At 33.5% G+C, this 14,519-nt stretch overlaps 1 protein-coding gene across 1 annotated transcript; it reads right to left on the bottom strand.

The window, feature by feature from the left end:
- Positions 1-2,345: 2,345 nt before the first annotated feature.
- LOC110775744 (protein Brevis radix-like 4) lies at positions 2,346-14,079 on the bottom strand. The gene is made up of 6 exons (XM_021980347.2): positions 13,888-14,079; positions 13,616-13,787; positions 13,102-13,523; positions 8,065-8,212; positions 5,454-5,863; positions 2,346-2,966 (listed from the first exon to the last, which is right to left on the bottom strand). Exons 2-6 carry the CDS (start codon positions 13,751-13,753, stop codon positions 2,888-2,890), a joined length of 1,197 nt encoding a protein of 398 aa, XP_021836039.1. The 5' UTR covers positions 13,754-13,787; positions 13,888-14,079; the 3' UTR covers positions 2,346-2,887.
- Between the last annotated feature and the right edge of the window lie 440 nt (positions 14,080-14,519).

Here is a 14,519-nt window from a genome sequence, read left to right as displayed (position 1 = left end):
CGCCCACCATCACCAACCCACACACCAACCTCCGCCGCCACACAAACCCCCGGTGCTCCGCCCAAAATCGCCAGAACTCTCCCTCACAACCCCTCCCCTGCTTCCCCTTCATTTTCGCACTCCCTCCTTCTCTCGCTTGTACCACCGCCGCAAACCACCGCCATCACGGTCGCGTCAGACCACGTCGCCCAGCCAGCCACCTCTCTTCCCCTCCTTCCCTGTACCGTGCTCCCTCCTCCCCTGCTTCCTTCGTTTCCCCTTCCCCTGTCGTGCGGCTCTTGCCTCAACCAAAACCCAAAACCATAAATCAGATTATAAGGCTTTGTTTTTATTCTCCTCAAACCCCCATACAATTGGGCAAAAATTCCATTTGGGCCTTTGGTAAGGCTAAATCTGAATTTTCAGATTTTTAATTTGTCAATACTTATGGTTTAATAATTTTTACAAAATATATAGTTACTAATAAAAATTGTTTATTATTTTCAGAATTTCTATAATATTTACGTTTTAATAAATATCTTTTATAATCTAATTAATTACTAATAAATTATTTATTATTTTCAGATTTTATAACCAATTTTATGTGAGTAAAGATTCAAGTTTTATTTATTCAAATGGAATTTAAGTATTAATTACATGGAAATTTATTTATCAAATATATATGTATTTCGATTGAAAATTCGATTAATAATAACATTTTCGTTAAATTTCAAAAGTATAATTTTAATTACAAATTCGTTATTTATATTAAAACTCGTTATTTATAAAATTCATTACGTATAAAATTTATGATTTTATAAAATATTGATTTTAAATTATATTATCGATTTAACTAAAATAAGTTACTAAATGGATTTATCAAGGACAAAATTTAAATAAGATTTTCGTGTAAATTGATTAAGGAAAATATATACATTTTTCGATTGAAATTTCAATTAATTATATTCTTCACTAAAATTGGCGTTTTATTATATTTTCATTAAAACTATGAAATTATATATATATATATATATATATATATATATATATATATATATATATATATATATATATATTTAACATTATTATTAGAAAATTGGTTAATTATAAAGTTTCAAAATTATTAAGTTAAATTATTTATCAATTTGGTACTAATTCAATTATTTAATATTTTTAAAGAAATTGGACTCGGAGCTCAGGACGAACGAACCAACGAAAACCCTTAGCAAATCGCGGAAGTGAGGTAACGGCTATTGCTAGTACCCGCAATCCCTTTATAAATGTATTATGAAATTATGACGTTATGATTAGATTTATGAATTAAATGTTTTGACATGTTTTATGGATTGTGGGAATGAATTATGATTTGATTGAATTGTTTCCTATAATATGATTTGATTGAGTTTTCTCATAAAATGATGTTTATGCAATGCTATGAAAGAAATGATGTTTTATTTGATCCCAGGATCAAAATGATGTTTTATGATATGAAAGAGTTATGTGATTTCAACTGAAATACAAGCCAAGGCTTGGTAAAATTATACAAAACATGATAAATGAAAGTGAAAGACCTGGTTTGTCTGGCGGTATATAAACTACCATCTTCCTATCTATCGGTCATGCATGCACCACGGACACCTGTCCACCCATGGATCACGAGCCCAGGCTCCCATGGTTTATGAGCCCAGGCTCAGGGCCCAGGCCCATGTTACGATGATGAGCCCAGGCTCAGGGCCCAGGCCCAGTGGAGAATTCCTTCACGGTTCGTACTTGCCGACAACTAGCATGTTAAATTGCAAAGTTTATGAATGAAGTGAATATGATGTTTTATTAAATGTTTTACCTATTCTATTCTCCCTGTGTTATTAAATAAAATGAATTGAAATGAATTTACGCTGCTAGAATAGTTCATTACTGAGTCTTCGGCTCACCGTTTTGTTTTCCGTTTTAGGTACTGCGGGGGATGATGGACACGAGTAGTGGCGAGGAGTTCCACTTTATTATCATCCACCTAGTTTATGCTTACATTTTTAATAGTTTAATAGTTTTAATTAAAGACTCTTAGTAAGTTATGTAGTTTCATTTTAATAATATTAAAGGATTATTATATATATTTTGGAGTATTTAAAGGCTTATGATTGATGTTTGCCTTATAATTTCCGAAAAGGAAGTTACGGCAGGTAATGCCCTGACCAATTAGGTTAATTCCGCTGCTAATTATGCTTTAATTATTGAATTAGAGGTCGGGGCGTTACAAATACGGAGGGAGTATATATTACATGTATTTTTCCTTGAAAACCATGAAAAATCAAATAGAGCCTAAGGGCGGGTTTGTAGCCACGTGAGAAAGGGAAAAAACTCTATACTTCGTATATACTAGGTCTCATTATAGATTCTGATATACCAAATTGAGATTGCATCATTTCTTTCCCTTGGAAGAACCTTGCCATTAACATGGTTGTCTGTTTACATATCTGCTTGTCAACATTTAAGGTCTAATCCTTCTAAACTTGTACTCACCAGTATTCCCTTATACCAGTTGCATACACCAGAAGTCATCAGAACAAAAAGAGAATAAATAGAACAGAAAAAAAAAAAAAAAAAAAAAAAACAGCGAATAGAATGCCTTCTGAAGTTATCGATACATGCAGCACATATATATATAGGGATCCTACTGAACTTGCAGTTGACTGGGGCTCCAAGTCACAAGGTAACCAACTCTACCAATTTGCGTTGGTTCATAATATTTCTTCTTCAAAGGCCATATATAACAAGGCATTCTTTACTCTTTAGGTATTTATACTGAGGTAGTAACATATAAAGAATGTAGTCTAGACAGATAGAACTTAGCTTGCTCCTCTTTGTTCATCAATACTCACAATTACAAGTACTTGTTTGATCTTTCTGATTACAAGTATTGTTCGTGTATACGTGCTCTATTCTCTTCCCACCAAACTCTAGCATGCATCTCTCCAAACTTTTCTCGACTGCATTGAGTGAAGAAATTTCAGTTTAGTCACAAATTCACATGACAATATGATCACATCCCAAGGAAGAAAGCGTACAGAAAAGCTAAGATCAAGCAAAATCTACAGAAACCTTCAAAACCAAAACATTCCAGTCCCTATGCCAAAACAACAAATGGATTGTTAGGCTCTGTTCTCTTCACCTTATTCTTATTGCTTTTTAGACCACATCAGACCAGAAAAACCAAACCATACCAGAACAGAAACTAGAAAAATTTGATCAGACTAGATGAAGAGAACAAGGCCTAAAATTAAAAGAAGATCAAGCAAATGAAAGGAAGGTTTTGTTTTGATAATCAAAGATGTGAATGTTTTCTCATTATTTGAACGTCAAGGCGAAGTTAGTAGGGGGTTTAGTCATTGATCTTTGATCTAACCTGCAATAATGTGACTTCACAATAAATCAGGAACCCATATAGCCTAATGAACAATTGAGTTTAGTCCAATATGATCCACAAACCAGGAAAAAAGAACAGTCCATATTAATCCACAACCATCTCTGTTACCGTACTTGTTAAATCTAACACGACTGTGTCGCTTTCAAACACTTTTCAAACACTAACAGAGGCATTAGTGTGAGGATTTGATTTTATCATTACACACTTTCCAACTTTAGATTGATTGTACTTTGGATGTTAACATGAAATTTCTGATGTAAACTTGAGGTGGATAGCAGACATGTACATAGTGGTCCATGTGACCTTATTTCTTCTTCTATCAATCAATATTTCCATTTCTCTTTGAGGGCTTATATTAATTTGCACACTGCATTTATAAGGTGGGACTTCCATGTTAAGTGTACTATCATGTTCTCTCATTGTCAACTTGAAACACAAGATATAAGAGCATATACTGTACTATCTTAATTCACGGATCTCAACTACCTCATGAAATATGGAGGTCACCCTGATTTATTATATATATCGCCATCTCAATGTTAAAGAGTACATCTTAGACATTTAGCAACGGAAAACTTTAGTAGCAATCAGTGTTTTGGAAAAGACAAACTGTACTCCCGTTTTCATCATTTCATGTAATTGGGGTACTTATGTTCTATGTTACACGGACTCCTTTATTTTGCCTCAAATACCCGTGTCAGATCCTCGACACTCGGATATGAGTATGAACAATTGGACACTTTATTTTGGACCAAAAGCATTTAATTGTTTCACAAAATAGCCGTGTTGGATACTTGGACACGTATCCGTGTCTGATATGGGTAGCAGAGTCCGAGTAACATAGCTTATGTTACTCACACAAAATAGCACTTCAAAGAAATTCATTTGTGACATAGTGGAAATAGCTACGGGCTTCAGTGCTTTAGCTAATTTCAAACAGAAACAAATTATGCTGATTAATCATTAACTTCAATAATAGCAGAGGAGTAAAACTAAGCATGAAAAACTCAAATGAAGAACTTGGTGCTTGCACTATTAATTACTTTAGTCTTTTTGCCTAGGAGAACTATAAGGACTTGTACCAACTTTTTTAACAAAAAATTTTGAAATATATTTCCTCCGTTCTTTATAGTTGCAAGTATGCAACACTTTGTTTTTGAACTATTCATATACTCTACTAATACGTACGGAGTATGTTTTAATTATTTACTCCCTCCGTCCCGGAATACTCGACCCAGTTTGACCGGCACAGAGTTTAAGGAACTTGAATTGACTTATTTAATTTAATAGGTAGTAGTTGATAGTGGGGTATTATTTTAATGTAGTTAGTGGGAGGTGGGTTAAGAGGTGGGGTTGGGGGAGAATAGGGGTTGAATTTTTAATTATTTTTTGTATGGAGTAGGGGTAGGTGGGTTAATAGGGGTGGAGTGAGAAATAATATAATATTGTTAGAATATTTCCATTATTAGAAACAGGTCAAGTATTAAGGGACGGCCCGATAAGGAAAACAAGTCAAGTATTCCGGGACGGAGGGAGTATACATAAGGGAAAAAGTATTCACGTGGGGATCTTGTTAGATTCGTCTTAATATATATATTTCGAATATCAATTTTTCACAACTTTTAGTTATCGATAATCAAAAAATATTACTTGTTTAAGTTATACATTGACAAGCGTGAAAACAAAGTGTTGTAACTAAAAAGAAACGGAGAACGTATATATTACCTCCGTTTCAAAATGATTTTACACTTTCCGTTTTAGTCCGTTTCATAATGTTCTTTACACTTTATTTTATTCTATTTTTACCATATAAATTTATTATCTTACCTCTCTTACCTCTCTTACCCTATAACATTTACAACTTTCCATTCACTTTCTCTTACTTTATTCATTTTTTCTTACACATACCCACATTTTTACCCATCTACCATACTTTATCCATATTTTATTAGATTCAACAACCTTTTTACACAATTATTTTTATTATGTCTTAATATTTGTGCAAATAGTAACCGTAAATATCATTTTGAAACGGATAAAGAATAAGTACCTGAACCTAACGCGTCTGAGCTCTCTTCGCCCACCAGGCAAAGCTCGAATAGTAATATAAACTCCTGGCTCGTCTTCTTCAACCCACTCACTCTCCATATCACTGCCATTACTAATTGACAGTTCTCCAGAACGATCTCCTTCTCTAGAAGAGGTAGATCTTAGTGACTCATCCATAGAAGATAGTTCTGTCTTTGCAGTAACTCCACTAATGTTGGAATGTTTTGGTGTTGAGGCTAGACCACTTGATTCATATTGACGTGATTGCTTTGAATGTTGTTCGAAAGAATCTGAGGATGAGTATCCCATACCAATGCTCATTCCACGGTAAAGGTTACGTGGTATACTTTCTTTGCTTAATGGTGGTGTAACTGGACTGTCACCAATTGATGACTCCATCATTTTTGAATTCTGTAGTGGGTAGAAGAAGTAGTAGAAGTTGACATCATGATGATAGAAAATAAACATCACACGAGAAATTCCTAAATAATCTTCAAGATTAACGAAATATGCATATCGGGTGGTACTTTTGTAAATATGTTAAAAATAATATACTCCGTACAATCTAAGATATATAATTGCTACTTTAAAATAAAAGGCGGCGATCAAAGAAGTAATTGTAATTTTTTTATGGATTTTTTGGTATTTACTACCTTAAAAATACACCACTTTTGTATTTACTACCTTATGAAAATTTTATTTTAAATTACTACCTTAAAGTTCCATTTTTTTTGTATTCACTACCATTTTACAGTTTTCTCATTTTTAAATTGAGATATCTCTTTCGTTTTTTAATCATTTTAAGTGATTCAAAACTCAATCTTCTCATTTATATGTAAGGATTCCATATGGATCTTACTTTTTAACATTTCGTAAAAGTTTAAACAAATTAAATATTATTTTTAAAATTTTAAAATATTTATGAATTATCAAACGAATATTTTTGAAATGACGTTCTCAATGAAATCCCTATAGAAAAAGGAAAATAATGAACTTCGAATCACTTTAAACGATTAAGAAACGAAAGAGATATCTTAATTTTAAAATGAGAAAACTGTAAAGTGGTAGTAAATAAATAAAAGGCAAATTTGCCAAAAAGGACCTTTTATAACTCAAATTTTGCGAGAAAGGACCTTATATAATTTTTTTTGTGAGAACACACCTTAAAGTAATTTTTTTTGCGAGAAAGGACCTAAGGAAAGTTTCCGGCATTGATTTAGCTTTTCCGGCCATTGACTTGCACGTGAGCAGCACGTGTGGCTTACGTTGGCAAAAGACATTGATTTTCCCGAGTCTTGAATTTTCAAGCTTGATTTTATTTCGATTTTTTTTTCAACTTTAGGTTTTAAAGCTTAGAATTTTGGAGGAAAATTGGGTGTGATTAGCAAAATAAAGCCACGCGTGCTTCTCACGTGCAAGTCAATGGCCGAAAAAGCTCAGTCAATGCCGGAAATTAATTTTTGGTTGTCTTTCGCAAAAAAAAAATTACATTAAGGTGTGATTTCACAAAAAAAAATTATATAAGGTCCTTTCTCGCAAAAAAATTTACATTAAGGTATGTTTTCACAAAAAAAATTATATAAGGTCATTTCTCGCAAAATTTGGGTTATAAAAGGTCCTTTTTAACAAATTTGCCTAAATAAAATCTTGAAGTTTAAGGTAGTAATTTAAAATAAAAATTTCATAAGGTAGTAAATACAAAAATGGTGTATTTTAAAGGTAGTAAATACCAAAATTTCCTTTTTTTTTTTACGGGGAAGTAATTGTAATTTTAGTCTATACTCATTTGACTTAAGTTGATGACCTTAGTGTTTTCTTAAGGTGCTCTGAACAGTAGAAACAAAAGGCCATACGGGTCCGACAATGGACAATTTCACCTTATTCTTATTGCTTATTAAACCAAACCAGAAAAATCAGAGTAGATAAGACCAAACCAAAAAAGGCAAAAGGCACTAAAATAAAACATTCAGACCAAATCAAAAACTAGAAAAATCAAACCAGATCAGACGAAGAGAACAAAGCCAAATGGAGTACATGTTGGTGGCAAATAACAAGTCCTCACTTTTTTTACTTTTGGTATATGTGTTGGTTTAAATGTATCTTTACAATTACTCCCTCCGTCCCGGAATACTCGACTCAGTTTGACCGGCACAAAGTTTAAGGGACTTGAATTGACTTATTTAATTTAATAGGTAGTAGTTGATAGTGGGGTATTATTTTAATGTAGTTAATGGGAAATGTGTGAAGGGGTGGGGTTGGAGGAGAATAGGGGTTAAATTTTTAATTATTTTTTGTATGGAGTAGGGGGTAGGTGGGTTAATAGGGGTGGAGTGAGAAATAATATAATATTGTTAGAGTATTTCCATTTTTAGAAACAGGTCAAGTATTAAGGGACGGCCCGATAAGGAAAACAGGTCAAGTATTCCGGGACGGAGGGAGTATGTTTCTTTAAAGTACTATTCCCATTAAGTAAAGTCAGAAATGAAGGATCTGGGATCTATAAGTCCACAATGCCATCTATAAGAAAAGTTACTTGTTACTCATCTTTGCACCAACCATAAGTCCATAAACATGATATTTAAGCAATTAATTAGTGGTAGGCCATTACGTACCATAGAGCTGTTATCATCTTCAGATCTTGGGGGAGTTGGAAGAGGAAAGGCGTTACGACTAAGCCTCTGAACATTATACAGTTCCATGATCTTCTCGTAGTTATCCGTCCACCATTTTTGGGCTTGCCATTTGTTGAACATTTCTCGGCTAATCAAACCATACAAACAATCAGAATCCATATTTCATACTCCATAGTAAATTAGTAATATATAAGTAGATAACCTTAAAAAAGGTCTACGTAAACAAAGACATTGGAAGATTATTGGATCCATTCATGTAAATAAACATTTTAATTAGTAGGACTTTCAGGAACTGCATCAATACCATAGCTCCACACCGTACATTTCATGTTACGTGTGTAGTAGACTAGTAGCTTCCAAACTTAGAAGGACTACGGCTTTGTTCTCTTCACTTTATGCTTATTGCTTATTAGATCAGACCAACAAAATCAAATCAGGCCAGAAAAAGCAAAAAACACTCACATAAAGCATACAGACCAGACCAAAAACTAGAAAAATCAGACCAAATCAGGTGAATAGAACAAGGTCGTAATACTACCATATAGTTTTGTTCGGGAACAGTTGACAGAAAGTCACAAAGGCTATTGCAAATTTGCAAGCTATGATACTCAAATATGCATAATCTACACGCTTACATATATGGACAATTGGTCTTGAACACGAGCCCAACCCATTTCCTCCTTAGTGGCACTGCAAGGTTGAAAGAATTTCCACTACAGTAAATTATACTGAGGGTAAGTAAATTATGCCTTCTTCCTTAACTTTTTACACATGCTTTAGTGCAATAATTAAGAAGCAATGATTAACATAATCTTTTTGTGGTTGTTCTAATTCAACAGCTAGCTAGCTTTTTAGCCTTTTTTCTCACTAGTACTATAATGGGTTTAGTCCACTAAAATGATCACCAAACTACTTTTTGATAAAGCCACATTGTCCTTATTTCAAGGGATAAATTGGCCCCAGATCATGACATCTGAGCATGGGAAACAATATAATTTGTCAATAGTGAAAGAAAACATCCATTTTTTAAATCAAGAGATGCCAAACATATCTTAATCAAATGTTCAAATCACTTCTATATAATGACAACTTTTTACATTTTCTTCCCAAGCCATCTACAGTGATCAATTTGGTGCCATTAAAGGGCTTCTCCTCTTGACTAATTGCCATTAAGGGCTACCAGACTAGGTTATGGACTCGTGACATTACTCATCCCATTTTACCAATTTTTTGCTCCCTGTACCTTTTATTATTATTACCAATTTTTTGCTCCCTGTACCTTTTATTATTATTACCAAATTTTTGCTCCCAAACCCTACTGAATTGTCACCTATCACAAGTTAACTGGTCTAGCTTAGCAGATCTTCGTTTGAGCAACTCCCAAGCATTTTGCGGCTGATAAGACTCCCCCCCGGACTTCTCAATCACAAGGTGAGTTCTTTACCAACTCCACCAACTTGTGTTGGTGCTCCCAGTACTTATTATTATCTCCTACCAAAATCCAATGCGTTACTTTAATATGAAACAGAGGAAGTATGTAACACTTAAACATAATGAGTCAATGAGTAACAATATAAACCAACAATTGGCTAGTACTTTTTACCTACATCTCAAACCAACAATTTGGCTAGTATTCTTGACCTACATCATCTCGCGTGTAAGTTCTTACTTATGAGTTGGAGAACATTCAGGTCAGATCAGATCACATCACAGAAACTAGAAAATAAAACCGAATCACGTGAAGAGAATAAGGCCTTCAGGAGTACTCCATAATAACTTTTTCATTTCATTACATTTAACCACACCGTCACATTACTCGAACCTGACAGTGTACCATGAGTACACACAAAAAACACAAGACATTAATGAACGGGACGGTCGGGACCCCAACACTCGAACAAGTACATGTGTATGATAGTAATAGTTGATGCAAAATCATGTCCATTCTATAACATACGTACGTCCAACGTTACTATGCGCACCCATTTTACAAGAAAATTGGATTTGGGTATGTTAATGTTATGTCAATTTGTGATGACCTTTATTTTATGGTATGGTAAAGGACAGGAAAAACTAGCAGAAACTGACAAAGCTAACTCAACCTTGGCGTGAAAGAAGCTTTGGAAAAAAGAAGGGGGACCCCACATCCGACATATCGACATAATGCTTATTAAATAAAAATTCATGCAAGACACAATCAGAATTGGATTGGCCCACTAACCAACCATTCTTGCAATTACTTCCTCTTTTTTTGACTATTTTTTTTCATTTTATTTACCACTGGGCAAAAAGTGTAGATTTTACAGTAAGTTGAATCTTAATCATTACGGAGTAACACAGAACATATTTGTCTGTAATTTTTAAGGCCTGGTTTTAGACAGGATACCCTTAAGTCAAAAAAGTGATTTTGAATTATTAGTTTTTAATGTCTTTTGTAATCAATCAAGTTTTGCTTAAAAAAAATCAATTGTCGGTTGGTTTAGTGGTGATTAAGGCTGAATTTGGTAGGTGATTGGAATCTATCCGCTTTGAACTCGGCCCGAATCCGAATTAGCCCTAAGGGTAAAACGGATGGTACACCAAAAAGAAATAAAAAATTGCTCCAAAAAGGGAATGATGGATACATTGATTAAACCCTATAGTTCATCTTTCTAATTAATTTTGCACAGACTAGTCTTTTACTCCGTATATTGTTAGAAGAGAAAATCAGACGACTCACCTAAATAATTTTTTAAAACATCTATTACATTTTAAAGTTTAATCCTCAAATTCAATTGTATTCTAAATAAAAAGAGGAATAGAAAAAAAAGGGAAAGCATAAATATAATAAACTTACAAGGCTTAAAATGTCCATAATACGGACTATCAAAGTTAGATTAAAGTGATTGACATTTTTTTCCTCCTCTTTTAGAACTAGGTGACATTTTTCCTTCCTTTTAGAACTAATAGATAGTTTTTCTTCCCTTTAGAGGCAATAGACATGTTTTTTCATCAAAATGGAAAAAAGAGATTATCCATTACCCATTTAACCTCTTTTTAACTCCATATCAACATAATTCCCAACTTTATCTTGACATGGAAAAAGTTTTAACCCCTTTTGATCAAATAGTGTTAGAGAAAAATCATATTCACAAGTCAAAAAAATAAGCTAGAGTAACAAATGATAGCATAGAAAAGGACATAAGATTTCGAAGAAACAACAAAAAAAGACATTAGATTTCGAAGACAATGTAACACAACCTACTTTGTGAGTCTAATTGTTTTGTTACGAAAAATCAACAAAAAAAGACATAAGATTTCGAAGACAATGTTCTTTTACCTCATCTTAGCTTTAAAAAGTGTCTCTTTCAAAGACAAGTACTTAAAAATTTGACTATACATGTCCACCCCATTTTATTTTCGTACTATTCGTGCAAGATAATAATTTTATTTAAAGATAGAAACATATGATTATTCATTACTTTTACTAAATAAGTGTATTCAAAGGTGAAATATGTTAATTACTAAAAGTTTAGAGATAATTAATCTAATAAATTTTTCATAAGGTATAAATAGCTTTAATAAGGTCTTATAAGATTAAATAAGTTAAATATGATCCTATAAATTCTTAAAAAACTCAGATAAATTCAGATTAAATAAATTCAGTTCAAATAAGTTCAGGTCTTATAGTGAAGAGAAATGTACATCTACCAAAAACAAAATCCTCAAAAAATCAAATTTCTTCAATAAGGACGATATGACATCATCGATGATCATGATGATGGAAACACAACTACTTTTGTGCACAAACAAACAATTCTTTATTCTTTATTCTTTAGGTTACATGCTAAATGTAGACTCCACCCTATGATCAAACTAGTGTCAATCTTCAAATTATCGGAGCCCGCGAAATATTGGAGTATAATATAGACAAACAATTTTAAAGAATCCAAACACGCCCTATTCTACCAACCAATTTTCTAGGCAGAATCGAACCCCATTATGGAGGGAGAGGGAGTTTAATTACCGTCTTAATTATTCTTAACAAAACATTAATCTAAACCGTACATTACTACTCCGTATATTATTAGTCTCACTAAACGACCCTAGTTTAGTTCAAACCTTTCATGGTTCAATCACTCTCTCCAAATGACCATAGTTTAATCTCCTTGATAAATAGTTAAATACTTGTATTCAAATGGGAGAAATATTCAACCATTTCGACGGTACATATGTTTCTATTTTATCACAAAATTACCACTTAATAGGCTGATACGGAATATAAATCAAGGATATACCCCGTAGTAATTCGGAATTTACTTTATTTCTCTCATTAGGGTTATAACTTGCAAATCATATCATTTTATAATAAATGCTCTGAAGTCCAAATAAAGTAAAATTCAAACTTGACTCGTATTCTTATAAGACTTGTGAATACCCGTTTTTTATGCAATTTTAACGACCGATAATTTCCATTTCTTGCATTTTGTCAACCAAACTCGTACTCTAGACTTGTGAAAATTCCCTTTTTTTATACAATTTAACGACAGATAATTTCCGTTTCTTGCATTTTGTCAACCAAATAAGATACGTCCTCCATTTAAAATGTTAATTTAACTTAACAATCTATGGCTGTTGATTTTGAAGTTAAAAAAACAATTTCAAGTTTGTTGCACCTTTATATCTTCACCCACTAGCAAATACTCGTATTAGTGTATTAATACTTCACATAAATACACTTAATCATGAAAATTGATTTTATCACACCATTTTATTGATTTTGATACACTCGTATAAAAATAGCGGTTATAAAATTATAAGCTCGCTCATAACAAGTATACCAAAATTACTTACTTGTGTACTCTAAAAATAGAAGGATTTTCTCAAGAACAGTGTTTAATTAATCAGAAATTCAGAATTGACAGAAATAAATACTTCATAGAACCAAATCAAGTCCGTTAAACTCAAAAACCAATCAAATCAAAGCAGTAAAAAAATCAAGTAAAACAAAGAATTTTTTTTTAAAAAAAAACTTACTTAAATCGAATGCGCTTAAGATCATTGCCGCCACGTGGCAAAGAAACAAAAGTGATCAAAACGCCGGGCTCCACCTGAGCAACCCACTCTTTAGGTTCGTCTTCCTCCACCAACACAACCGGGTCAAGTCGCCGCCCACTCGCCGACACGGACATCACCGGCGTTACCTCGCCGCCAACAGACAGCCCTTTCAACCGCGCCTCCATCTCTTTCCCCCACCTCGGCGTCGCCGCCGACGACGACGAGTTCGCGCTCAACGTCCGTTTAAATGCCCTTGGCGGCTTCAACTTCTCTGAGCCAGTCTCTGACTCGGTGTAGCTCTTGAGTTGACCCGAACCTGACCCGGTTGGTCCGCCCGAGTTGGGGTGTGAACATGGGTTGCATTTGTACGCCCCTGATGCTTTTAATGCTATTCCTTTGATCTACATTATTCACCAAATTTTTTTAAAAAACAAAAAATAAAATGGGGAAGAAAATAATTGATAATTTCAGTAATTTGTAAATTGGAAATTACCTGAGAAGTTAGGGTTTTAATGGCTTGTTTACTGTTGGGAGTGTGAACGGAGTCTGGATCGTCGTGTTGATGTTGATGATTATGATGATGACTGTTATGCCCCTGTTGTTGCTTCGGACGAGCTATGCACGTTAACATTATTCACGTTTTTCTGGGTTTATTTTTTTCAATCCTGCAAAATTGAGTTGAAGTTTTAATTTCTTCACCAAACCACCATTAGAACAGACTTCAAATTTATTAAATTAAAGAAAATTGGAAAATTGAGTACATACCTTTGTGAAATTGAATTGGTTGTTGAATTTTCTTTAGAAACTGGGAATTATGATGAAGTAAAAGGTAATTTAATTATTTGATTAGAAGAAATTAGGAAGAAGAAGATGGAGAGGTGAAAATGGAGAGAGAACGAAGGGGAAGAAGGGGGGAGAAGTGGAAAGTGCAGAACACGTTGATTTTATGGAGTTGGCATCTTCTTTAGTTTTTGGCCCCCACTCTTTTTATTCTTTGTATTTTCTTTTGCGCCTTTTTTATTTCTTACAAACTTTTATATAACACCGCATTTGTGCCACATAAATTAATCGATGTAATCAATTCAATATCTAGTTTAGTCTAGTCTAGTATTTAAAAAAGAAAACCAACTCCACTTTAAGGATACGTAAACCACACCCTTTTGAAGACACGTGGCGGACACATAATCATCACCGTTTAGAAGACGCGTGACCAAGAATGCATAATTAATTCTTCATTTAATACTCACCTCAGCATAGTCACCTCAGCATTTCATCCTTCCCTTTCCAATTTTAGTTTAACCGTTAAGAACAATTCAATTAGAGACATTGATTAATACATTGGCGGTTATGGTGAATCAAGAATGAGAAACGTTTCAGATGGTTATAATTCTCGAGTT

The sequence above is a fragment of the Spinacia oleracea genome, chromosome 2 (genome assembly GCF_020520425.1).
Source record: "Spinacia oleracea cultivar Varoflay chromosome 2, BTI_SOV_V1, whole genome shotgun sequence".
Classification (NCBI taxonomy): Eukaryota; Viridiplantae; Streptophyta; class Magnoliopsida; order Caryophyllales; family Amaranthaceae; genus Spinacia; species Spinacia oleracea.
This window is presented reverse-complemented; position numbering and strand designations above follow the sequence as displayed.

Bases quoted from the DNA above. Each gene is read 5' to 3' on its own strand.
- LOC110775744 (XM_021980347.2), bottom strand. From the start codon at position 13,753: ATGTTAACGTGCATAGCTCGTCCGAAGCAACAACAGGGGCATAACAGT. The intron at 5,864-8,064 runs GTACGTAATGGC...TACCCACTACAG, and splicing joins AAGATGATAACAGCTCTATG to AATTCAAAAATGATGGAGTC. The intron at 2,967-5,453 runs GTACTTATTCTT...CACTCAATGCAG, and splicing joins CTCAGACGCGTTAGGTTCAG to TCGAGAAAAGTTTGGAGAGA.